The sequence below is a fragment of the Protomyctophum parallelum genome (genome assembly GCF_964188405.1).
Source record: "Protomyctophum parallelum genome assembly, chromosome: 19".
NCBI classification, from domain to species: Eukaryota; Metazoa; Chordata; class Actinopteri; order Myctophiformes; family Myctophidae; genus Protomyctophum; species Protomyctophum parallelum.
In genome coordinates this window covers 1,349,763-1,373,452 of record NC_139717.1, presented here as the reverse complement: position 1 = coordinate 1,373,452, position 23,690 = coordinate 1,349,763, and the positions used below count along the sequence as shown (strand labels likewise).

At 45.9% G+C, this 23,690-nt stretch overlaps 1 protein-coding gene across 1 annotated transcript in view; it reads right to left on the bottom strand.

The window, feature by feature from the left end:
* Positions 1-23,690, bottom strand: part of LOC310876381 (intersectin-2-like) — a gene marked incomplete at both ends in the record, with an annotated part of 76,562 nt that overhangs the window by 33,115 nt on the left and 19,757 nt on the right. The window contains 6 exon segments of the mRNA XM_083789909.1: positions 264-439; positions 16,903-16,990; positions 17,642-17,782; positions 18,556-18,693; positions 20,590-20,852; positions 21,738-21,769. Of these exon segments, the coding sequence (XP_083646035.1) occupies positions 264-439; positions 16,903-16,990; positions 17,642-17,782; positions 18,556-18,693; positions 20,590-20,852; positions 21,738-21,769 (838 nt within the window).

Below are 23,690 nucleotides of genomic sequence, written 5' to 3'. Positions count from 1 at the left end.
ATCTGCGTGGTGTACTGGTCCATGGTCAGTACCTGTATCTGCGTGGTGTACTGGTCCATTAGTACCTGTATCTGCATGGTGTACTGGTCCATTAGTACCTGTATCTGCGTGGTGTACTGGTCCATTAGTACCTGTATCTGTGTGGTGTACTGGTCCATTAGTACCTGTATCTGTGTGGTGTACTGGTCCATTAGTACCTGTATCTGCGTGGTGTACTGGTCCATTAGTACCTGTATCTGCGTGGTGTACTGGTCCATTAGTACCTGTATCTGCGTGGTGTACTGGTCCATGGTCAGTACCTGTATCTGCGTGGTGTACTGGTCCATGCGCTGCAGCGTGCCGCTGGTCTCTCTCTCCAGCGCGTCCAGCTGTTCCTTCAGTCGGCGACACGACGCCCCTTTCTCCGTCACGCCGCCCGCCAAGGAGCTCAGGGTCACCGCTGCAAAGGTCACACACAGAGGTCACACAGAGGTCAGGGTCACCGCTGCAAAGGTCACACACAGAGGTCACACAGAGGTCAGGGTCACCGCTGCAAAGGTCACACACAGAGGTCACACAGAGGTCAGGGTCACCGCTGCAAAGGTCACACACAGAGGTCACACAGAGGTCAGGGTCACCGCTGCAAAGGTCACACACAGAGGTCACACAGAGGTCAGGGTCACCGCTGCAAAGGTCACACAGAGGTCAGGGTCACCGCTGCAAGGTCACAAAGGTCACGGGACAAGTCATCGCTCCACAGGCTGGGAGCGTCTGTTGAGCAACACTCCATGTTATTTTCCGGTGGGATGTCATCGAAAATTAGCCGTTCGAAAATAGTTGTACAAATGTAGTTTGTATCCTCAGATGTTTAAGAGGAGTAGTTTGTACCCTCAGAGGTGTAGTTTGTACCCTAAGAGGTGTAGTTTGTACCCTAAGAGGTGTAGTTTGTACCCTAAGAGGTGTAGTTTGTACCCTAAGAGGTGTAGTTTGTACTCTAAGAGGTGTAGTTTGTACCCTAAGAGGTGTAGTTTGTACCCTAAGAGGTGTAGTTTGTACCCTAAGAGGTGTAGTTTGTACCCTAAGAGGTGTAGTTTGTACCCTAAGAGGTGTAGTTTGTACCCTAAGAGGTGTAGTTTGTACCCTAAGAGGTGTAGTTTGTACCCTAAGAGGTGTAGTTTGTACCCTAAGAGGTGTAGTTTGTACCCTAAGAGGTGTAGTTTGTACCCTAAGAGGTGTAGTTTGTACTCTAAGAGGTGTAGTTTGTACCCTAAGAGGTGTAGTTTGTACCCTAAGAGGTGTAGTTTGTACCCTAAGAGGTGTAGTTTGTACCCTAAGAGGTGTAGTTTGTACCCTAAGAGGTGTAGTTTGTACCCTAAGAGGTGTAGTTTGTACCCTAAGAGGTGTAGTTTGTACCCTAAGAGGTGTAGTTTGTACCCTAAGAGGTGTAGTTTGTACCCTAAGATGTGTAGTTTGTACCCTAAGAGGTGTAGTTTGTACCCTAAGAGGTGTAGTTTGTACCCTAAGAGGTGTAGTTTGTACCCTAAGAGGAGTAGTTTGTACCCTAAGAGGTGTAGTTTGTACCCTAAGAGGTGTAGTTTGTACCCTAAGAGGTGTAGTTTGTACCCTAAGAGGTGTAGTTTGTACCCTAAGAGGTGTAATTTGTACCCTAAGAGGTGTAGTTTGTACCCTAAGAGGTGTAGTTTGTACTCTAAGAGGTGTAATTTGTACCCTAAGAGGTGTAGTTTGTACCCTAAGAGGTGTAGTTTGTACCCTAAGAGGTGTAGTTTGTACCCTAAGAGGTGTAGTTTGTACCCTAAGAGGTGTAGTTTGTACCCTAAGAGGTGTAGTTTGTACCCTAAGAGGTGTAGTTTGTACCCTAAGAGTGTAGTTTGTACCTAAGAGGTGTAGTTTGTACCCTAAGAGGAGTGTAGTTTGTACCCTAAGAGGTGTAGTTTGTACCCTAAGAGGTGTAGTTTGTACCCTAAGAGGTGTAGTTTGTACCCTAAGAGGTGTAGTTTGTACCCTAAGAGGTGTAGTTTGTACCCTAAGAGGAGTAGTTTGTACCCTAAGAGGTGTAGTTTGTACCCTAAGAGGTGTAGTTTGTACCCTAAGAGGTGTAGTTTGTACCCTAAGAGGTGTAGTTTGTACCCTAAGAGGTGTAATTTGTACCCTAAGAGGTGTAGTTTGTACCCTAAGAGGTGTAGTTTGTACCCTAAGAGGTGTAGTTTGTACCCTAAGAGGTGTAGTTTGTACCCTCCTAAGAGGTGTAATTTGTACCCTAAGAGGTGTAGTTTGTACCCTAAGAGGTGTAGTTTGTACCCTAAGAGGTGTAGTTTGTACCCTAAGAGGTGTAGTTTGTACCCTAAGAGGTGTAGTTTGTACCCTAAGAGGTGTAGTTTGTACCCTAAGAGGTGTAGTTTGTACCCTAAGAGGTGTAGTTTGTACCCTAAGAGGTGTAGTTTGTACCCTAAGAGGAGTAGTTTGTACCCTAAGAGGTGTAGTTTGTACCCTAAGAGGTGTAGTTTGTACCCTAAGAGGTGTAGTTTGTACCCTAAGAGTAGTTTGTACCCTAAGAGGTGTAGTTTGTACCCTAAGAGGTGTAGTTTGTACCCTAAGAGGTGTAGTTTGTACCCTAAGAGGTGTAGTTTGTACCCTAAGAGGTGTAGTTTGTACCCTAAGAGGTGTAGTTTGTACCCTAAGAGGTGTAGTTTGTACCCTAAGAGGTGTAGTTTGTACCCTAAGAGGTGTAGTTTGTACCCTAAGAGGTGTAGTTTGTACCCTAAGAGGTGTAGTTTGTACCCTAAGAGGTGTAGTTTGTACCCTAAGAGGTGTAGTTTGTACCCTAAGAGGTGTAGTTTGTACCCTAAGAGGTGTAGTTTGTACCCTAAGAGGTGTAGTTTGTACCCTAAGAGGTGTAGTTTGTACCCTAAGAGGTGTAGTTTGTACCCTAAGAGGTGTAGTCTGTACCCTAAGAGGTGTAGTTTGTACCCTAAGAGGTGTAGTTTGTACCCTAAGAGGTGTAGTTTGTACCCTAAGAGGTGTAGTTGTACCCTAAGAGGTGTAGTTTGTACCCTAAGAGGTGTAGTTTGTACCCTAAGAGGTGTAGTTTGTACCCTAAGAGGTGTAGTTTGTACCCTAAGAGGTGTAGTTTGTACCCTAAGAGGTGTAGTTTGTACCCTAAGAGGTGTAGTTTGTACCCTAAGAGGTGTAGTTTGTACCCTAAGAGGTGTAGTTTGTACCCTAAGAGGTGTAGTTTGTACCCTAAGAGGTGTAGTTTGTACCCTAAGAGGTGTAGTTTGTACCCTAAGAGGTGTAGTTTGTACCCTAAGAGGTGTAGTTTGTACCCTAAGAGGTGTAGTTTGTACCCTAAGAGGTGTAGTTTGTACCTAAGAGGTGTAGTTTGTACCCTAAGAGGTGTAGTTTGTACCCTAAGAGGTGTAGTTTGTACCCTAAGAGGTGTAGTTTGTACCCTAAGAGGTGTAGTTTGTACCCTAAGAGGTGTAGTTTGTACCCTAAGAGGTGTAGTTTGTACCCTAAGAGGTGTAGTTTGTACCCTAAGAGGTGTAGTTTGTACCCTAAGAGGTGTAGTTTGTACCCTAAGAGGTGTAGTTTGTACCCTAAGAGGTGTAGTTTGTACCCTAAGAGGTGTAGTTTGTACCCTAAGAGGTGTAGTTTGTACCCTAAGAGGTGTAGTTTGTACCCTAAGAGGTGTAGTTTGTACCCTAAGAGGAGTAGTTTGTACCCTAAGAGGTGTAGTTTGTACCCTAAGAGGTGTAAGTTTGTACCCTAAGAGGTGTAGTTTGTACCCTAAGAGGTGTAGTTTGTACCCTAAGAGGTGTAGTTTGTACCCTAAGAGGTGTAGTTTGTACCCTAAGAGGTGTAGTTTGTACCCTAAGAGGTGTAGTTTGTACCCTAAGAGGTGTAGTTTGTACTCTAAGAGGTGTAGTTTGTACCCTAAGAGGTGTAGTTTGTACCCTAAGAGGTGTAGTTTGTACCCTAAGAGGTGTAGTTTGTACTCTAAGAGGTGTAGTTTGTACCCTAAGAGGTGTAGTTTGTACCCTAAGAGGTGTAGTTTGTACCCTAAGAGGTGTAGTTTGTACTCTAAGAGGTGTAGTTTGTACCCTAAGAGGAGTAGTTTGTACCCTAAGAGGTGTAGTTTGTACCCTAAGAGGTGTAGTTTGTACCCTAAGAGGTGTAGTTTGTGCCCTAAGAGGTGTAGTTTGTACTCTAAGAGGTGTAGTTTGTACCCTAAGAGGTGTAGTTTGTACCCTAAGAGGTGTAGTTTGTACCCTAAGAGGTGTAGTTTGTACCCTAAGAGGTGTAGTTTGTACCCTAAGAGGTGTAGTTTGTGCCTAAGAGGTGTAGTTTGTACCCTCAGAGGTGTAGTTTGTACCCTAAGAGGTGTAGTTTGTACCCTAAGAGGTGTAGTTTGTACCCTAAGAGGAGTAGTTTTTACCCTAAGAGGTGTAGTTTGTACCCTAAGAGGTGTAGTTTGTACCCTAAGAGGTGTAATTTGTACCCTAAGAGGTGTAGTTTGTACCCTAAGAGGTGTAGTTTGTACCCTAAGAGGTGTAGTCTGTACCCTAAGAGGTGTAGTTTGTACCCTAAGAGGTGTAGTTTGTACCATAAAAGGTGTAGTTTGTACCCTAAGAGGTGTAGTTTGTACCCTAAGAGGTGTAGTTTGTACCCTAAGAGGTGTAGTTTGTACCCTAAGAGGTGTAGTTTGTACCCTAAGAGGAGTAGTTTGTACCCTAAGAGGTGTAGTTTGTACCCTAAGAGGTGTATTTTGTACCCTAAGAGGTGTAGTTTGTTACCCTAAGAGGTGTAGTTTGTACCCTAAGAGGTGTAGTTTGTACCCTAAGAGGTGTAGTTTGTACCCTAAGAGGTGTAGTTTGTACCCTAAGAGGTGTAGTTTGTACCCTAAGAGGTGTAGTTTGTACCCTAAGAGGTGTAGTTTGTACCCTAAGAGGTGTAGTTTGTACCCTAAGAGGTGTAGTTTGTACCCTAAGAGGTGTAGTTTGTACCCTAAGAGGTGTAGTTTGTACCCTAAGAGGTGTAGTTTGTACCCTAAGAGGTGTAGTTTGTACCCTAAGAGGTGTAGTTTGTACCCTAAGAGGTGTAGTTTGTACCCTAAGAGGTGTAGTTTGTACCCTAAGAGGTGTAGTTTGTACCCTAAGAGGTGTAGTTTGTACCCTAAGAGGTGTAGTTTGTACCCTAAGAGGTGTAGTTTGTACCCTCAGAGGTGTAGTTTGTACCCTAAGAGGTGTAGTTTGTACCCTAAGAGGTGTAGTTTGTACCCTAAGAGGAGTAGTTTGTACCCTAAGAGGTGTAGTTTGTACCCTAAGAGGTGTAGTTTGTACCCTAAGAGGTGTAATTTGTACCCTAAGAGGTGTAGTTTGTACCCTAAGAGGTGTAGTTTGTACCCTAAGAGGTGTAGTCTGTACCCTAAGAGGTGTAGTCTGTACCCTAAGAGGTGTAGTTTGTACCATAAGAGGTGTAGTTTGTACCCTAAGAGGTGTAGTTTGTACCCTAAGAGGTGTAGTCTGTACCCTAAGAGGTGTAGTTTGTACCCTAAGAGGTGTAGTTTGTACCCTAAGAGGTGTAGTTTGTACCCTAAGAGGTGTAGTTTGTACCCTAAGAGGTGTAGTTTGTACCCTAAGAGGTGTAATTTGTACCCTAAGAGGTGTAGTTTGTACCCTAAGAGGTGTAGTTTGTACCCTAAGAGGTGTAGTCTGTACCCTAAGAGGTGTAGTTTGTACCCTAAGAGGTGTAGTTTGTACCATAAGAGGTGTAGTTTGTACCCTAAGAGGTGTAGTTTGTACCCTAAGAGGTGTAGTTTGTACCCTAAGAGGTGTAGTTTGTAGCCTAAGAGGTGTAGTTTGTACCCTCAGAGGTGTAGTTTGTACCCTAAGAGGTGTAGTTTGTACCCTAAGAGGTGTAGTTTGTACCCTAAGAGGTGTAGTTTGTACCCTAAGAGGTGTAGTTTGTACCCTAAGAGGTGTAGTTTGTACCCTAAGAGGTGTAGTTTGTACCCTAAGAGGTGTAGTTTGTACCCTAAGAGGTGTAGTTTGTACCCTAAGAGGTGTAGTTTGTACCCTAAGAGGTGTAGTTTGTACCCTAAGAGGTGTAGTTTGTACCCTAAGAGGTGTAGTTTGTACCCTAAGAGGTGTAGTTTGTACCCTAAGAGGTGTAGTTTGTACCCTAAGAGGTGTAGTTTGTACCCTAAGAGGTGTAGTTTGTACCCTAAGAGGTGTAGTTTGTACCCTAAGAGGTGTAGTTTGTACTCTAAGAGGTGTAGTTTGTACCCTAAGAGGTGTAGTTTGTACCCTAAGAGGTGTAGTTTGTACCCTAAGAGGTGTAGTTTGTACTCTAAGAGGTGTAGTTTGTACCCTAAGAGGTGTAGTTTGTACCCTAAGAGGTGTAGTTTGTACCCTAAGAGGTGTAGTTTGTACCTAAGAGGTGTAGTTTGTACCCTAAGAGGAGTAGTTTGTACCTAAGAGGTGTAGTTTGTACCCTAAGAGGTGTAGTTTGTACCCTAAGAGGTGTAGTTTGTGCCCTAAGAGGTGTAGTTTGTACTCTAAGAGGTGTAGTTTGTACCCTAAGAGGTGTAGTTTGTACCCTAAGAGGTGTAGTTTGTACCCTAAGAGGTGTAGTTTGTACCCTAAGAGGTGTAGTTTGTACCCTAAGAGGTGTAGTTTGTGCCCTAAGAGGTGTAGTTTGTACCCTCAGAGGTGTAGTTTGTACCCTAAGAGGTGTAGTTTGTACCCTAAGAGGTGTAGTTTGTACCCTAAGAGGAGTAGTTTTTACCCTAAGAGGTGTAGTTTGTACCCTAAGAGGTGTAGTTTGTACCCTAAGAGGTGTAATTTGTACCCTAAGAGGTGTAGTTTGTACCCTAAGAGGTGTAGTTTGTACCCTAAGAGGTGTAGTCTGTACCCTAAGAGGTGTAGTTTGTACCCTAAGAGGTGTAGTTTGTACCATAAAGGTGTAGTTTGTACCCTAAGAGGTGTAGTTTGTACCCTAAGAGGTGTAGTTTGTACCCTAAGAGGTGTAGTTTGTACCCTAAGAGGTGTAGTTTGTACCCTAAGAGGAGTAGTTTGTACCCTAAGAGGTGTAGTTTGTACCCTAAGAGGTGTAATTTGTACCCTAAGAGGTGTAGTTTGTACCCTAAGAGGTGTAGTTTGTACCCTAAGAGGTGTAGTTTGTACCCTAAGAGGTGTAGTTTGTACCCTAAGAGGTGTAGTTTGTACCCTAAGAGGTGTAGTTTGTACCCTAAGAGGTGTAGTTTGTACCCTAAGAGGTGTAGTTTGTACCCTAAGAGGTGTAGTTTGTACCCTCAAGAGGTGTAGTTTGTACCCTAAGAGGTGTAGTTTGTACCCTAAGAGGTGTAGTTTGTACCCTAAGAGGTGTAGTTTGTACCCTAAGAGGTGTAGTTTGTACCCTAAGAGGAGTAGTTTGTACCCTAAGAGGTGTAGTTTGTACCCTAAGAGGTGTAGTTTGTACCCTAAGAGGTGTAGTTTGTACCCTAAGAGGTGTAGTTTGTACCCTCAGAGGTGTAGTTTGTACCTAAGAGGTGTAGTTTGTACCCTAAGAGGTGTAGTTTGTACCCTAAGAGGTGTAGTTTGTACCCTAAGAGGTGTAGTTTGTACCCTCAGAGGTGTAGTTTGTACCCTAAGAGGTGTAGTTTGTACCCTAAGAGGTGTAGTTTGTACCCTAAGAGGTGTAGTTTGTACCCTAAGAGGTGTAGTTTGTACCCTAAGAGGTGTAGTTTGTACCCTAAGAGGTGTAGTTTGTACCCTAAGAGGTGTAGTTTGTACCCTAAGAGGTGTAGTTTGTACCCTAAGAGGTGTAGTTTGTACCCTAAGAGGTGTAGTTTGTACCCTAAGAGGTGTAGTTTGTACCCTAAGAGGAGTAGTTTGTACCCTAAGAGGTGTAGTTTGTACCCTAAGAGGTGTAGTTTGTACCCTAAGAGGTGTAGTTTGTACCCTAAGAGGTGTAGTTTGTACCCTAAGAGGAGTAGTTTGTACCCTAAGAGGTGTAGTTTGTACCCTAAGAGGTGTAGTTTGTACCCTAAGAGGAGTAGTTTGTACCCTAAGGTGTAGTTTGTACCCTAAGAGGTGTAGTTTGTACCCTAAGAGGTGTAGTTTGTACCCTAAGAGGTGTAGTTTGTACCCTAAGAGGAGTAGTTTGTACCCTAAGAGGTGTAGTTTGTACCCTAAGAGGTGTAGTTTGTACCCTAAGAGGTGTAGTTTGTACCCTAAGAGGTGTAGTTTGTACCCTAAGAGGTGTAGTTTGTACCCTAAGAGGTGTAGTTTGTACCCTAAGAGGTGTAGTTTGTACCCTAAGAGGTGTAGTTTGTACCCTAAGAGGTGTAGTTTGTACCCTCAGAGGTGTAGTTTGTACCCTAAGAGGTGTAGTTTGTACCCTAAGAGGTGTAGTTTGTACCCTCAGAGGTGTAGTTTGTACCCTAAGAGGTGTAGTTTGTACCCTAAGAGGTGTAGTTTGTACCCTAAGAGGTGTAGTTTGTACCCTAAGAGGTGTAGTTTGTACCCTAAGAGGTGTAGTTTGTACCCTAAGAGGTGTAGTTTGTACCCTAAGAGGTGTAGTTTGTACTCTAAGAGGTGTAGTTTGTACCCTAAGAGGTGTAGTTTGTATCCTAAGAGGAGTAGTTTGTACCCTAAGAGGTGTAGTTTGTACCCTCAGAGGTGTAGTTTGTACCCTAAGAGGTGTAGTTTGTACCCTAAGAGGTGTAGTTTGTACCCTAAGAGGTGTAGTTTGTACCCTAAGAGGTGTAGTTTGTACCCTAAGAGGTGTAGTTTGTACCCTAAGAGGTGTAGTTTGTACCCTAAGAGGTGTAGTTTGTACCCTAAGAGGTGTAGTTTGTACCCTAAGAGGTGTAGTTTGTACCCTCAGAGGTGTAGTTTGTACCCTAAGAGGTGTAGTTTGTACCCTAAGAGGTGTAGTTTGTACCCTAAGAGGTGTAGTTTGTACCCTAAGAGGTGTAGTTTGTACCCTAAGAGGTGTAGTTTGTACCCTAAGAGGTGTAGTTTGTACCCTAAGAGGTGTAGTTTGTACTCTAAGAGGTGTAGTTTGTACCCTAAGAGGTGTAGTTTGTATCCTAAGAGGAGTAGTTTGTACCCTAAGAGGTGTAGTTTGTACCCTCAGAGGTGTAGTTTGTACCCTAAGAGGTGTAGTTTGTACCCTAAGAGGTGTAGTTTGTACCCTAAGAGGTGTAGTTTGTACCCTAAGAGGTGTAGTTTGTACCCTAAGAGGTGTAGTTTGTACCCTAAGAGGTGTAGTTTGTACCCTAAGAGGTGTAGTTTGTACCCTAAGAGGAGTAGTTTGTACCCTAAGAGGTGTAGTTTGTACCCTAAGAGGTGTAGTTTGTACCCTAAGAGGTGTAGTTTGTACCCTAAGAGGTGTAGTTTGTACCCTAAGAGGAGTAGTTTGTACCCTAAGAGGTGTAGTTTGTACCCTAAGAGGTGTAGTTTGTACCCTAAGAGGAGTAGTTTGTACCCTAAGGTGTAGTTTGTACCCTAAGAGGTGTAGTTTGTACCCTAAGAGGTGTAGTTTGTACCCTAAGAGGTGTAGTTTGTACCCTAAGAGGTGTAGTTTGTACCCTAAGAGGTGTAGTTTGTACCCTAAGAGGTGTAGTTTGTACCCTAAGAGGTGTAGTTTGTACCCTAAGAGGTGTAGTTTGTACCCTAAGAGGTGTAGTTTGTACCCTAAGAGGTGTAGTTTGTACCCTCAGAGGTGTAGTTTGTACCCTAAGAGGTGTAGTTTGTACCCTAAGAGGTGTAGTTTGTACCCTAAGAGGTGTAGTTTGTACCCTAAGAGGTGTAGTTTGTACCCTAAGAGGTGTAGTTTGTACCCTAAGAGGTGTAGTTTGTACCCTAAGAGGTGTAGTTTGTACTCTAAGAGGTGTAGTTTGTACCCTAAGAGGTGTAGTTTGTATCCTAAGAGGAGTAGTTTGTACCCTAAGAGGTGTAGTTTGTACCCTCAGAGGTGTAGTTTGTACCCTAAGAGGTGTAGTTTGTACCCTAAGAGGTGTAGTTTGTACCCTAAGAGGTGTAGTTTGTACCCTAAGAGGTGTAGTTTGTACCCTAAGAGGTGTAGTTTGTACCCTAAGAGGTGTAGTTTGTACCCTAAGAGGTGTAGTTTGTACCCTAAGAGGAGTAGTTTGTACCCTAAGAGGTGTAGTTTGTACCCTAAGAGGTGTAGTTTGTACCCTAAGAGGTGTAGTTTGTACCCTAAGAGGTGTAGTTTGTACCCTAAGAGGAGTAGTTTGTACCCTAAGAGGTGTAGTTTGTACCCTAAGAGGTGTAGTTTGTACCCTAAGAGGAGTAGTTTGTACCCTAAGGTGTAGTTTGTACCCTAAGAGGTGTAGTTTGTACCCTAAGAGGTGTAGTTTGTACCCTAAGAGGTGTAGTTTGTACCCTAAGAGGAGTAGTTTGTACCCTAAGAGGTGTAGTTTGTACCCTAAGAGGTGTAGTTTGTACCCTAAGAGGTGTAGTTTGTACCCTAAGAGGTGTAGTTTGTACCCTAAGAGGTGTAGTTTGTACCCTAAGAGGTGTAGTTTGTACCCTAAGAGGTGTAGTTTGTACCCTAAGAGGTGTAGTTTGTACCCTAAGAGGTGTAGTTTGTACCCTAAGAGGTGTAGTTTGTACCCTAAGAGGTGTAGTTTGTACCCTAAGAGGTGTAGTTTGTACCCTCAGAGGTGTAGTTTGTACCCTAAGAGGTGTAGTTTGTACCCTAAGAGGTGTAGTTTGTACCCTAAGAGGTGTAGTTTGTACCCTAAGAGGTGTAGTTTGTACCCTAAGAGGTGTAGTTTGTACCCTAAGAGGTGTAGTTTGTACCCTAAGAGGTGTAGTTTGTACTCTAAGAGGTGTAGTTTGTACCCTAAGAGGTGTAGTTTGTATCCTAAGAGGAGTAGTTTGTACCCTAAGAGGTGTAGTTTGTACCCTCAGAGGTGTAGTTTGTACCCTAAGAGGTGTAGTTTGTACCCTAAGAGGTGTAGTTTGTACCCTAAGAGGTGTAGTTTGTACCCTAAGAGGTGTAGTTTGTACCCTAAGAGGTGTAGTTTGTACCCTAAGAGGTGTAGTTTGTACCCTAAGAGGTGTAGTTTGTACCCTAAGAGGTGTAGTTTGTACCCTAAGAGGTGTAGTTTGTACCCTCAGAGGTGTAGTTTGTACCCTAAGAGGTGTAGTTTGTACCCTAAGAGGTGTAGTTTGTACCCTAAGAGGTGTAGTTTGTACCCTAAGAGGTGTAGTTTGTACCCTAAGAGGTGTAGTTTGTACCCTAAGAGGTGTAGTTTGTACCCTAAGAGGTGTAGTTTGTACTCTAAGAGGTGTAGTTTGTACCCTAAGAGGTGTAGTTTGTATCCTAAGAGGAGTAGTTTGTACCCTAAGAGGTGTAGTTTGTACCCTCAGAGGTGTAGTTTGTACCCTAAGAGGTGTAGTTTGTACCCTAAGAGGTGTAGTTTGTACCCTAAGAGGTGTAGTTTGTACCCTAAGAGGTGTAGTTTGTACCCTAAGAGGTGTAGTTTGTACCCTAAGAGGTGTAGTTTGTACCCTAAGAGGTGTAGTTTGTACCCTAAGAGGTGTAGTTTGTACCCTAAGAGGTGTAGTTTGTACCCTAAGAGGTGTAGTTTGTACCCTAAGAGGTGTAGTTTGTACCCTAAGAGGTGTAGTTTGTACCCTAAGAGGTGTAGTTTGTACCCTAAGAGGTGTAGTTTGTACCCTAAGAGGTGTAGTTTGTACCCTAAGAGGTGTAGTTTGTACCCTAAGAGGTGTAGTTTGTACCCTAAGAGGTGTAGTTTGTACCCTAAGAGGTGTAGTTTGTACCCTAAGAGGTGTAGTTTGTACCCTAAGAGGTGTAGTTTGTACCCTAAGAGGTGTAGTTTGTACCCTAAGAGGTGTAGTTTGTACCCTAAGAGGTGTAGTTTGTACCCTAAGAGGTGTAGTTTGTACCCTAAGAGGTGTAGTTTGTACCCTAAGAGGTGTAGTTTGTACCCTAAGAGGTGTAGTTTGTACCCTAAGAGGTGTAGTTTGTACCCTAAGAGGTGTAGTTTGTACCCTACTCACTAACCACTGCTAAAACCTCTTTCTACCACACCAAGATCCAATCCTGTACCTCTAACCCAAGGAAGCTCTTCTCCACTTTCACCTCCCTCCTTAAACCCCCTCCCCCCACTCAACCTTCATCCCTCACTGCTGATGTTTTTGTCAACTACTTCGAGAAGAAGGTTGATGATATCAGCAGCTCCTTTCCTCCCCTCCCACATAAAGTAGCATCCGACTCAACCAACACTAACCCCAACATACCATGCATGTCCTCCTTCTCTCCTCTTTCCCCAGACGAGGTTCTACAACTAGTGACATCCTCTAGACCCACCACCTGCCCTCTTGACCCTGTCCCGTCTCCAATCTTCCAAACCATCGCACCTGATCTGCTCCCCTTCATCACCTCCATCATCAACACCTCAGTAACCTCAGGCTGCGTCCCATCTGCCCTCAAGTCAGCCAGAGTAACACCACTCCTCAAAAAACCAACCCTTGACCCTTCAGATGTCAAGAACTACAGACCGGTATCACTCCTTTCATTTATTTCTAAAACCATTGAACGTGTCGTCTCCAAACAGCTCTCTCTCCATCTCTCACAGAACAACCTGCTGGATCCCAACCAGTCCGGATTCAAGAAGGCCCACTCCACAGAAACTGCCCTGCTGGCAGTCACAGAAGCACTACATGCTGCCCAAGCTGCTTCCCACTCTGCAGTACTGATTCTCCTAGACCTATCAGCAGCATTTGACACAGTGAACCACCAGCTGCTCCTAGACACCCTAGCGGAGCTAGGCATCGGTGGAACGGCACTAAAGTGGTTCTCCTCCTACCTCACCGACCGGACCTACCAGGTTTCCTGGAAAGGTCTGTTATCATCCCCCCGAACCCTCCAAACTGGGGTCCCACAGGGATCTGTACTTGGTCCCCTCCTTTTCTCACTGTACACTAAATCCCTTGGCACTATCATCTCTGCCCACAATATATCCTATCACTGCTACGCCGATGACACACAACTGTTCCTATCCTTCCCCCCCTCTACCACTCAGGTGGAAGAGCGCATCACTGCATGCCTGGCTGACATCTCACAGTGGATGTCCTCCAACCATCTCAAGCTGAACCCAGACAAGACTGAGCTTCTCTTCTTCCCAGCTAAGTCCTGCCCTATGCGGGAGCTAACTATTTCCGTAGACAACGCCCTGGTAACGTCTGTCCCAACAGCCAGGAATCTTGGTGTTGTCCTGGACAGTCAGCTCTCGTTCAAACCTCACATCACAGCTGTCACTCGATCCTGTAGGTTCACACTCTATAACATACGACGAATTAGACCGTTCCTCACCCAGGAATCAGCCCAGCTCCTAATCCAGACAACAGTCTTATCAAAACTCGACTACTGTAACTCCCTCCTTACTGGCCTACCAGCATGTGCACTTAAGCCTCTCCAGCTGATCCAAAATGCAGCAGCTCGCTTGGTCTTCAACCAGCCAAAATTCTCACATGTCTCCCCCCTGCTCCGCTCCCTCCACTGGCTCCCGGTCGCTGCCCGCACAGAATACAAAACTCTGATGCTGGCATTCAAAGCAACCAAAGGTATGGCTCCCCCATATCTTACAAGTATGATTGAACCCTACAAACCCTCCCGCGCACTCAGATCAGCCAACGCAGGGAAGCTGGAAGTACCCTCACTAAAAACGCCGGGACAACGCTCCACACGTCCCAAACTCTTCTCCCTTCTGGCTCCAAAACTGTGGAATGCACTTCCCATTGCAGTCAGAACTGCAGCATCACTCCCAATCTTCCGCCGTAGCCTGAAAACCCACCTTTTCAGACTCCATCATGGCCCTTAGCACTTACCCTAAACCCTTAGATAGCATTTCTGTTGGATTATATAGCATTTGATACAGACTTATAGCATGTTATGTAGACAGCACTGTAATTGTATTGTATGTAGTCATAGCACGCCATAGTACACATATATAGCATAGTAGTAAAGATGTATAGTTTATATGTATAGTGTATGTATAGTTTCACTATATAAATATTCCACTGTTACTTTCTTAGCTTACGCATGTTTCATGATAAATGCTTTTTATGTGATGTATTCCCATGCTTTGTTCTTGCTTAAATGTAAGTCGCTCTGGATTAAGAGCGTCTGCTAAATGCCTAAATTGTAATTGTAAATTGTGTAGTTTGTACCCTAAGAGGTGTAGTTTGTACCCTAAGAGGTGTAGTTTGTACCCTAAGAGGTGTAGTTTGTACCCTAAGAGGTGTAATTTGTACCCTAAGAGGTGTAGTTTGTACCCTAAGAGGTGTAGTTTGTACCCTCAGAGGTGTACTTTGTACCCTAAGAGGTGTAGTTTGTACCCTAAGAGGTGTAGTTTGTACCCTAAGAGGTGTAGTTTGTACCCTGAGAGGTGTAATTTGTACCCTAAGAGGTGTAGTTTGTACCCTAAGAGGTGTAGTTTGTACTCTAAGAGGTGTAGTTTGTACCCTAAGAGGTGTAGTTTGTACCCTAAGAGGTGTAGTTTGTATCCTAAGAGGTGTAGTTTGTACCCTAAGAGGTGTAGTTTGTACCCTAAGAGGTGTAGTTTGTACCCTAAGAGGTGTAGTTTGTACCCTAAGAGGTGTAATTTGTACCCTAAGAGGTGTAGTTTGTATCCTAAGAGGTGTAGTTTGTACCCTAAGAGGTGTAGTTTGTACCCTAAGAGGTGTAGTTTGTACTCTAAGAGGTGTAGTTTGTACCCTAAGAGGTGTAGTTTGTACCCTAAGAGGTGTAGTTTGTATCCTAAGAGGTGTAGTTTGTGCCCTAAGAGGTGTAGTTTGTGCCCTAAGAGGAGTAGTTTGTACCCTAAGAGGTGTAGTTTGTACCCTAAGAGGTGTAGTTTGTACTCTAAGAGGTGTAGTTTGTACCCTAAGAGGTGTAGTTTGTATCCTAAGAGGTGTAGTTTGTACTCTAAGAGGTGTAGTTTGTACCCTAAGAGGTGTAGTTTGTGCCCTAAGAGGTGTAGTTTGTATCCTAAGAGGTGTAGTTTGTATCCTAAGAGGTGTAGTTTGTACCCTAAGAGGTGTAGTTTGTACCCTAAGAGGTGTAGTTTGTACCCTAAGAGGTGTAGTTTGTACCCTAAGAGGTGTAGTTTGTACCCTAAGAGGAGTAGTTTGTACCCTAAGAGGTGTAGTTTGTACCCTAATAGGTGTAGTTTGTACCCTAAGAGGTGTAGTTTGTACCCTAAGAGGTGTAGTTTGTACCCTAAGAGGTGTAGTTTGTACCCTAAGAGGTGTAGTTTGTACCCTAAGAGGTGTAGTTTGTATCCTAAGAGGTGTAGTTTGTACCCTAAGAGGTGTAGTTTGTACCCTAAGAGGAGTAGTTTGTACCCTAAGAGGTGTAGTTTGTACCCTAAGAGGTGTAGTTTGTACCCTAAGAGGTGTAGTTTGTACCCTAAGAGGTGTAGTTTGTACCCTAAGAGGTGTAGTTTGTACTCTAAGAGGTGTAGTTTGTACCCTAAGAGGTGTAGTTTGTACCCTAAGAGGTGTAGTTTGTACCCTAAGAGGAGTAGTTTGTACCCTAAGAGGTGTAGTTTGTACCCTAAGAGGTGTAGTTTGTACCCTAAGAGGTGTAGTTTGTACCCTAAGAGGTGTAGTTTGTACCCTAAGAGGAGTAGTTTGTACCCTAAGAGGTGTAGTTTGTACCCTAAGAGGTGTAGTTTGTACCCTAAGAGGTGTAGTTTGTACCCTAAGAGGTGTAGTTTGTACCCTAAGAGGTGTAGTTTGTACCCTAAGAGGTGTAGTTTGTACCCTAAGAGGTGTAGTTTGTACCCTAAGAGGTGTAGTTTGTACCCTAAGAGGAGTAGTTTGTACCCTAAGAGGAGTAGTTTGTACCCTAAGAGGTGTAGTTTGTACCCTAAGAGGTGTAGTTTGTACCCTAAGAGGTGTAGTTTGTACCCTAAGAGGTGTAGTTTGTACCCTAAGAGGTGTAGTTTGTACCCTAAGAGGTGTAATTTGTACCCTAAGAGGTGTAGTTTGTACCCTAAGAGGTGTAGTTTGTACCCTAAGAGGTGTAGTTTGTACCCTAAGAGGTGTAGTTTGTACCCTAAGAGGTGTAGTTTGTACCCTAAGAGGTGTAGTTTGTACCCTAAGAGGTGTAGTTTGTACTCTAAGAGGTGTAGTTTGTACCCTAAGAGGAGTAGTTTGTACCCTAAGAGGTGTAGTTTGTACCCTAAGAGGTGTAGTTTGTACCCTAAGAGGTGTAGTTTGTACCCTAATAGGTGTAGTTTGTACCCTAAGAGGTGTAGTTTGTACCCTAAGAGGTGTAGTTTGTACCCTAAGAGGTGTAGTTTGTACTCTAAGAGGTGTAATTTGTACCCTAAGAGGTGTAGTTTGTACCCTAAGAGGTGTAGTTTGTACCCTAAGAGGTGTAGTTTGTACCCTAAGAGGTGTAGTTTGTACCCTAAGAGGTGTAGTTTGTACCCTAAGAGGTGTAATTTGTACCCTAAGAGGTGTAGTTTGTACCCTAAGAGGTGTAGTTTGTACTCTAAGAGGTGTAATTTGTACCCTAAGAGGTGTAGTTTGTACCCTAAGAGGTGTAGTTTGTACCCTAAGAGGTGTAGTTTGTATCCTAAGAGGTGTAGTTTGTACTCTAAGAGGTGTAATTTGTACCCTAAGAGGTGTAGTTTGTACCCTAAGAGGTGTAGTTTGTACCCTAAGAGGTGTAGTTTGTACCCTAAGAGGTGTAGTTTGTACCCTAAGAGGTGTAGTTTGTACCCTAAGAGGTGTAGTTTGTACCCTAAGAGGTGTAGTTTGTACCCTAAGAGGTGTAGTTTGTACCCTAAGAGGAGTAGTTTGTAGCCTAAGAGGTGTAGTTTGTACCCACAGGAGATCTTTTTCAGGTCCATGAGGCGTAGCTTCTCGTTCAGCCTCTGCTGCTCCGGAACCAGCTGGGACAACTTCCTCTGCCACTCCTTCAAAATAAAACAACAGCTGGGACAACTTCCTCTGCCACTCCTTCAAAATAAAACAACAGCTGGGACAACTTCCTCTGCCACTCCTTCAAAATAAAACAACAGCTGGGACAACTTCCTCTGCCACTCCTTCAAAATAAAACAACAGCTGGGACAACTTCCTCTGCCACTCCTTCAAAATAAAACCACAACTAAATCACACTAAAACACTGTTTTGCCACACAAAATGTGTGACGCCCTGCCAACAGTCGTGAAGGAATGTGAATCCAATCCATACGCTCCTTCAAAACCGCTCTCAGAGGACAGGAATGTGATTCAAAACTGGCCTCAGTAAAGAGTCAAAGTTATGCCTTAAACGCCTTAAAGCAGTGGTTCTCCCCCCCCCCCCCATGTATGAGAGAAGATTTTCACGGCTCTAGCAGTGATTCTCAACCCGTTTAAGACAGGGGTTCTCAAAGTTTTTTGTCTGGGGACCCCCGGAAATGCTTTGGCCACGTGTCTAGCGAATTTGGCGACCCCCCGAGGGGTCACGACCCACGGGTTGAGAACCCCTGCTTTGAGACGAGCCTGCTCGCCATCAGCGCTCCGCGTCATTCATCTACGGGACGAGTAAACCCGTCAAAGGCAACACATGTGTTAAATTAAAGGTACCTCAAACTCCCGCTGCAGGCAGTTGATGTCGGAGATGCGAGCGTCTCTCTTCTGATTGGTCAGGTCGAGCTCCGCCCTCTGGATCCGCCGCTTGCTCTGGGCGTCGCGCAGCCGGTCCGAGATCTGTTTGTGCTTGTTGCCCTGGGAGACCGACCAATGGGAGACCGGGAGATCAGCCAATGGGAGACCGGGAGATCCAACCAATAGGAGACCGGGAGATAATGTAGTGTGTATTAACTTTGTATTTAGGGTTTCTTCCTGGAGGCTGAACCCTTGACAGTCAAACGGGCCAATGAAATAAACAGTAATATAGTGACATCACACTATCAGCCCCTCCCCCTTTATCATACAACCACAGCTGTGGGCGGGGCTTCAGTTCAGGTGGATCACCACTAGGCATGTAACGATATATCGTATATATCGCGATATATCGATATTATATCCCGACGATATGTATCGATATATTAAAAATAAAAATCGATATTCACATGATTGTGGAGAGAAATGAGACAGTAGAGGCCTGCAGAGGGGAGCTGTATGTGTGTCTGTGACTGTGCCCATGCAGGTGATGGTCGTTATTGATGCTCATTAATACATCAAGGAAGGCAATTATCTTTGCAATGTAGTTACATAAAAATTGTGAAAAAAGCTTTGGGGGGGAAGATAAATCATAAAAAATAAATAAAAAATGTCATTTGTCTGGAAAATCATTGTGTTGAAAATGTCCAACATTTTAACAAATACTGTACACTTTTTTGAATAAATTATACCTCCTTATGTAACAACAAGACTGATGATCATGTTTTAGGGTGGAAAAATAGGCATCCGTGCACGCGTGCATGCGTGCATGCATGCGTGCGTGTGTGCATGCGTGCGTGTGTGCGTGTGTGTGTGTGTGTGTGCGTGCGTCTCACCACAGCCTCCAGCTCAGTCTCCAGGCTCCTCCTCTTGGCTCGGAGGACACAGATCTCCTCCTTGTCTCCTCGTCTCCTCCTCCCTAACTCCTCCCTCCTCGCTCGATGCCACGCCTCCACCCTCTGACGCTCCGCCTCCTGCTTATGGCCGCCCGCATGGGGCGAGAGACACAGAGAGAGGGAGAGAGAGAGAGAGAGAGAGAGAGATCAGCTAATTTCTTGCAATTTCTACCCTTTTTTGCCTCTCTCCCTCTCCAGGGGGTCCCTGAGTTTAGTGAACGATAAGGGGACGTCACAGGACAACAGCAGTAGCTGTGTGTGTGTGGGGTGAGTTTAGTGAACGATAAGGGGACGTCACAGGACAACAGCAGTAGCTGTGTGTGTGGGGTGAGTTTAGTGAACGATAAGGGGACGTCTCAGGACAACAGCAGTAGCTGTGTGTGTGTGGGGTGAGTTTAGTGAACGATAAGGGGACGTCACAGGACAACAGCAGTAGCTGTGTGTGTGGGGTGAGTTTAGTGAACGATAAGGGGACGTCTCAGGACAACAGCAGTAGCTGTGTGTGTGTGGGGTGAGTTTAGTGAACGATAAGGGGACGTCACAGGACAACAGCAGTAGCTGTGTGTGTGGGGTGAGTTTAGTGAATGATAAGGGGACGTCTCAGGACAACAGCAGTAGCTGTGTGTGGGGGGTGAGTTTAGTGAATGATAAGGGGACGTCTCAGGACAACAGCAGTAGCTGTGTGTGTGTGGGGTGAGTTTAGTGAACGATAAGGGGACGTTGCAGGACAACAGCAGTAGCTGTGTGTGTGTGGGGTGAGTTTAGTGAACGATAAGGGGACGTCACAGGACAACAGCAGTAGCTGTGTGTGTGTGGGGTGAGTTTAGTGAATGATAAGGGGACGTCTCAGGACAACAGCAGTAGCTGTGTGTGTGTGGGGTGAGTTTAGTGAATGATAAGGGGACGTCTCAGGACAACAGCAGTAGCTGTGTGTGGGGGGTGAGTTTAGTGAACGATAAGGGGACGTCTCAGGACAACAGCAGTAGCTGTGTGTGTGTGGGGTGAGTTTAGTGAATGATAAGGGGACGTCTCAGGACAACAGCAGTAGCTGTGTGTGTGTGTGGTGAGTTTAGTGAACGATAAGGGGACGTCACAGGACAACAGCAGTAGCTGTGTGTGTGTGGGGTGAGTTTAGTGAACGATAAGGGGACGTCTCAGGACAACAGCAGTAGCTGTGTGTGTGTGGGGTGAGTTTAGTGAACGATAAGGGGACGTCTCAGGACAACAGCAGTAGCTGTGTGTGTGTGGGGTGAGTTTAGTGAATGATAAGGGGACGTTGCAGGACAACAGCAGTAGCTGTGTGTGTGGGGTGAGTTTAGTGAATGATAAGGGGAAGTCTCAGGACAACAGCAGTAGCTGTGTGTGTGTGGGGTGAGTTTAGTGAACGATAAGGGGACGTCACAGGACAACAGCAGTAGCTGTGTGTGTGTGTGGGGTGAGTTTAGTGAACGATAAGGGGACGTCTCAGGACAACAGCAGTAGCTGTGTGTGTGTGTGGGGTGAGTTTAGTGAATGATAAGGGGACGTCTCAGGACAACAGCAGTAGCTGTGTGTGTGTGGGGTGAGTTTAGTGAACGATAAGGGGACGTCACAGGACAACAGCAGTAGCTGTGTCTGTGTGTGGGGTGAGTTTAGTGAACGATAAGGGGACGTCTCAGGACAACAGCAGTAGCTGTGTCTGTGTGTGGGGTGAGTTTAGTGAACGATAAGGGGACGTCTCAGGACAACAGCAGTAGCTGTGTGTGTGTGGGGTGAGTTTAGTGAACGATAAGGGGACGTCACAGGACAACAGCAGTAGCTGTGTGTGTGTGTGGTGAGTTTAGTGAATGATAAGGGGACGTCTCAGGACAACAGCAGTAGCTGTGTGTGTGTGTGTGGGGTGAGTTTAGTGAACGATAAGGGGACGTCTCAGGACAACAGCAGTAGCTGTGTGTGTGTGGTGAGTTTAGTCCTCCCCTCCCCTCCCCCTCTCACCTCCTTCCTCTCCTCCTCTCTGCGTCTCTCCTCCTCTCGGTGCCTCTCCAGTCGTCTCTCCTCGTCGGTGCGTCTCCTGTTCTCCTGCTCGCGCGCCTCCCTGTCTCTCCTCTCCTCTCCTCTCCTGGCCTCCTCCCTCCTCTCCTCTCCTCTCCTCTTCTCCTCCCTCTCTCTCCTCTGCTCCTCCTGCAGAGCCAGACGGCGTTTCTCCAGAGCGACGCTGCCGCGCACAAAGTTCTCCTTTAGACGGTCCTCGAACGATACTGCGGAGAGGAGAGGAAGAGGAGAGGAGAGGAGAGGAGAGGAGAGGAGAGGAGAGGAGAGGAGAGGAGAGGAGAGGAGAGGAGAGGAGAGGAGAGGAGAGGAGAGGAGAGGAGAGGAGAGGAGAGGAGAGGAGAGGAGAGGAGAGGAGAGGAGAGGAGACGAGAGGAGAGGAGACGAGAGGAGACGAGAGGAGACGAGACGAGAGGAGACGAGACGAGAGGAGACGAGACGAGACACACCTTGACACATTGCCCTGGTACATCTTGAATCTCATATCAGACTACTGTTCATAGACTATAGTTCCGCATTCAACACTATTGTACCATCTAAATTAGTGTTGAAACTCAGTGGCCTTGGTGTGGGAAGCTCCATCTGTAACTGGATATTTTACTTTCTGACGGGTAGGCCCCAGTGTGTTCGCATCCACAATTCTCACCAGAACCGGTGCGCCCCAAGGCTGCTGCCTCAGCCCTCCGTTGTACAGCTTGTTTACGTTTGATTGTGTCGCCAGATAATGAGAATAACAGTATAATTAAATTTGCGGATGATACCACAGTGATCGGACTAATAACCGACGGTGATGAGATGGCCTATAGGAGGGAGATAGAGGATCTGACTCTATGGTGCGATAACAACAACCTCTCACTTAACACCAATAAGACCAAAGAAATCATTGTAGACTTTAGGAAGTCCAAAGGCATCCACACCCCCATTTCCATCAAAGGGTCATCTGTCGACATAGTTGATAACTTTAAATTCCTGGGCATACACATCACAGACACATTCACATGGTCACTCATACACATCACAGACACATTCACATGGTCACCCATACACATCACAGACACATTCACATGGTCACCCATACACATTCACATGGTCACCCATACACATCAAAGACACATTCACATGGTCACTCATACACATCACAGACACATTCACATGGTCACTGATACACATCACAGACACATTCACATGGTCACTGATACACATCACAGACACATTCACATGGTCACTCAACAACATACATATCACAGACACATTCACATGGTCACTCATACACATCACAGACACATTCACATGGTCACTGATACACATCACAGACACATTCACATGGTCACTCATACACATCACAGACACATTCACATGGTCACTGATACACATCACAGACACATTCACATGGTCACTCACACACATCACAGACACATTCACATGGTCACTCATACACATCACAGACACATTCACATGGTCACTCATACACATCACAGACACATTCACATGGTCACTGATACACATCACAGACACATTCACATGGTCACTCATACACATCACAGACACATTCACATGGTCACTCATACACATCACAGACACATTCACATGGTCACTCATACACATCACAGACACATTCACATGGTCACTCATACACATCACAGACACATTCACATGGTCACTCATACACATCACAGACACATTCACATGGTCACTCAACAACGAGTACATCCTCAAGAAGGCGCAGCAGCGACTGTACTTTCTGAGGCGCCTTAAAACATTTGGCTTAAGTACAAAAGGACTAGTGAACTTTTATCGCTGTATAATTGAAAGTGTCTTAACTGGCTGTATCACAGTGTGGTACGGTAACACGAGCGCTCAGGACTGCAACAGGTTGCAGAGGACCGTTAAAACAGCAGCTAAAATCATCGGCAGCACAGAATTACCCAGTCTCCATAACATCTACACCACTCGCTGTATGAAAAAAACACTCGTTGTATACAGTTTTTTTCATTAAAATCGATATTTTGATACAGTTACTGCATCATTACACCCCTAGGGTCTATGAGTCCTATAGGGTGGTGGTCCAAATGGGGGTCCGCGGGGCTAATTAGTGTCCATTTGGGGGTGCTTGAGGTGAGAAAAGGGCCCTAGGGTGGTGGTCCAAATGGGGGTCAATTAGTGTCCATTTGGGGGTGCTTGAGGTGAGAAAAGGGCCCTAGGGTGGTGGTGTAATGAGTGTACTTACTCCTCTCCACCTCTGGGGCGTCTAGGGGACCAGCGGTGGTGGTGGTGGTGGTGTAGTGCGGCCCGGTTCCATTCACCATCTCCACAGCCCTCCCTCCTCCTCCTCCTCCTCCTCCTCCTCCTCCTCCTCCCCTGGAAGGACAAAAGGGAATTGGAACATGCTTGGGCCATGGGGTCATGACCCAAAGAATAAGGTCGCAAATACAAGCGGCCAAAATGAGTTTTCTCCGACGGGTGGCTCTCCCTTAGAGATAGGGTGAGAAGTTCAGTCACACGAGAGAGACTCGGAATAGAACCGCTGCTCCTTTGAAAGGAGCCAGCTGAGGTGGTTCAGGCATCTGGTTAGGATGCCTCTCGGGCGTCTCCCTAGGGAGGTCCTCGAGGCACGTCCCACTGGGAGGAGACCCCGGGGCAGACCAAGGACCACGTGCCACTGGGAGGAGACCCCGGGGCAGACCAAGGATCACGTCCCACTGGGAGGAGACCCCGGGGCAGACCAAGGACCACGTCCCACTGGGAGGAGACCCCCGGGGCAGACCAAGGACCACGTCCCACTGGGAGGAGACCCCGGGGCAGACCAAGGACCACGTCCCACTGGGAGGAGACCCCGGGGCAGACCAAGGACCACGTCCCACTGGGAGGAGACCCCGGGGCAGACCAAGGACCACGTCCCACTGGGAGGAGACCCCCGGGGCAGACCAAGGACCACGTCCCACTGGGAGGAGACCCCGGGGCAGACCAAGGACCACGTCCCACTGGGAGGAGACCCCGGGGCAGACCAAGGACCACGTCCCACTGGGAGGAGACCCCGGGGCAGACCA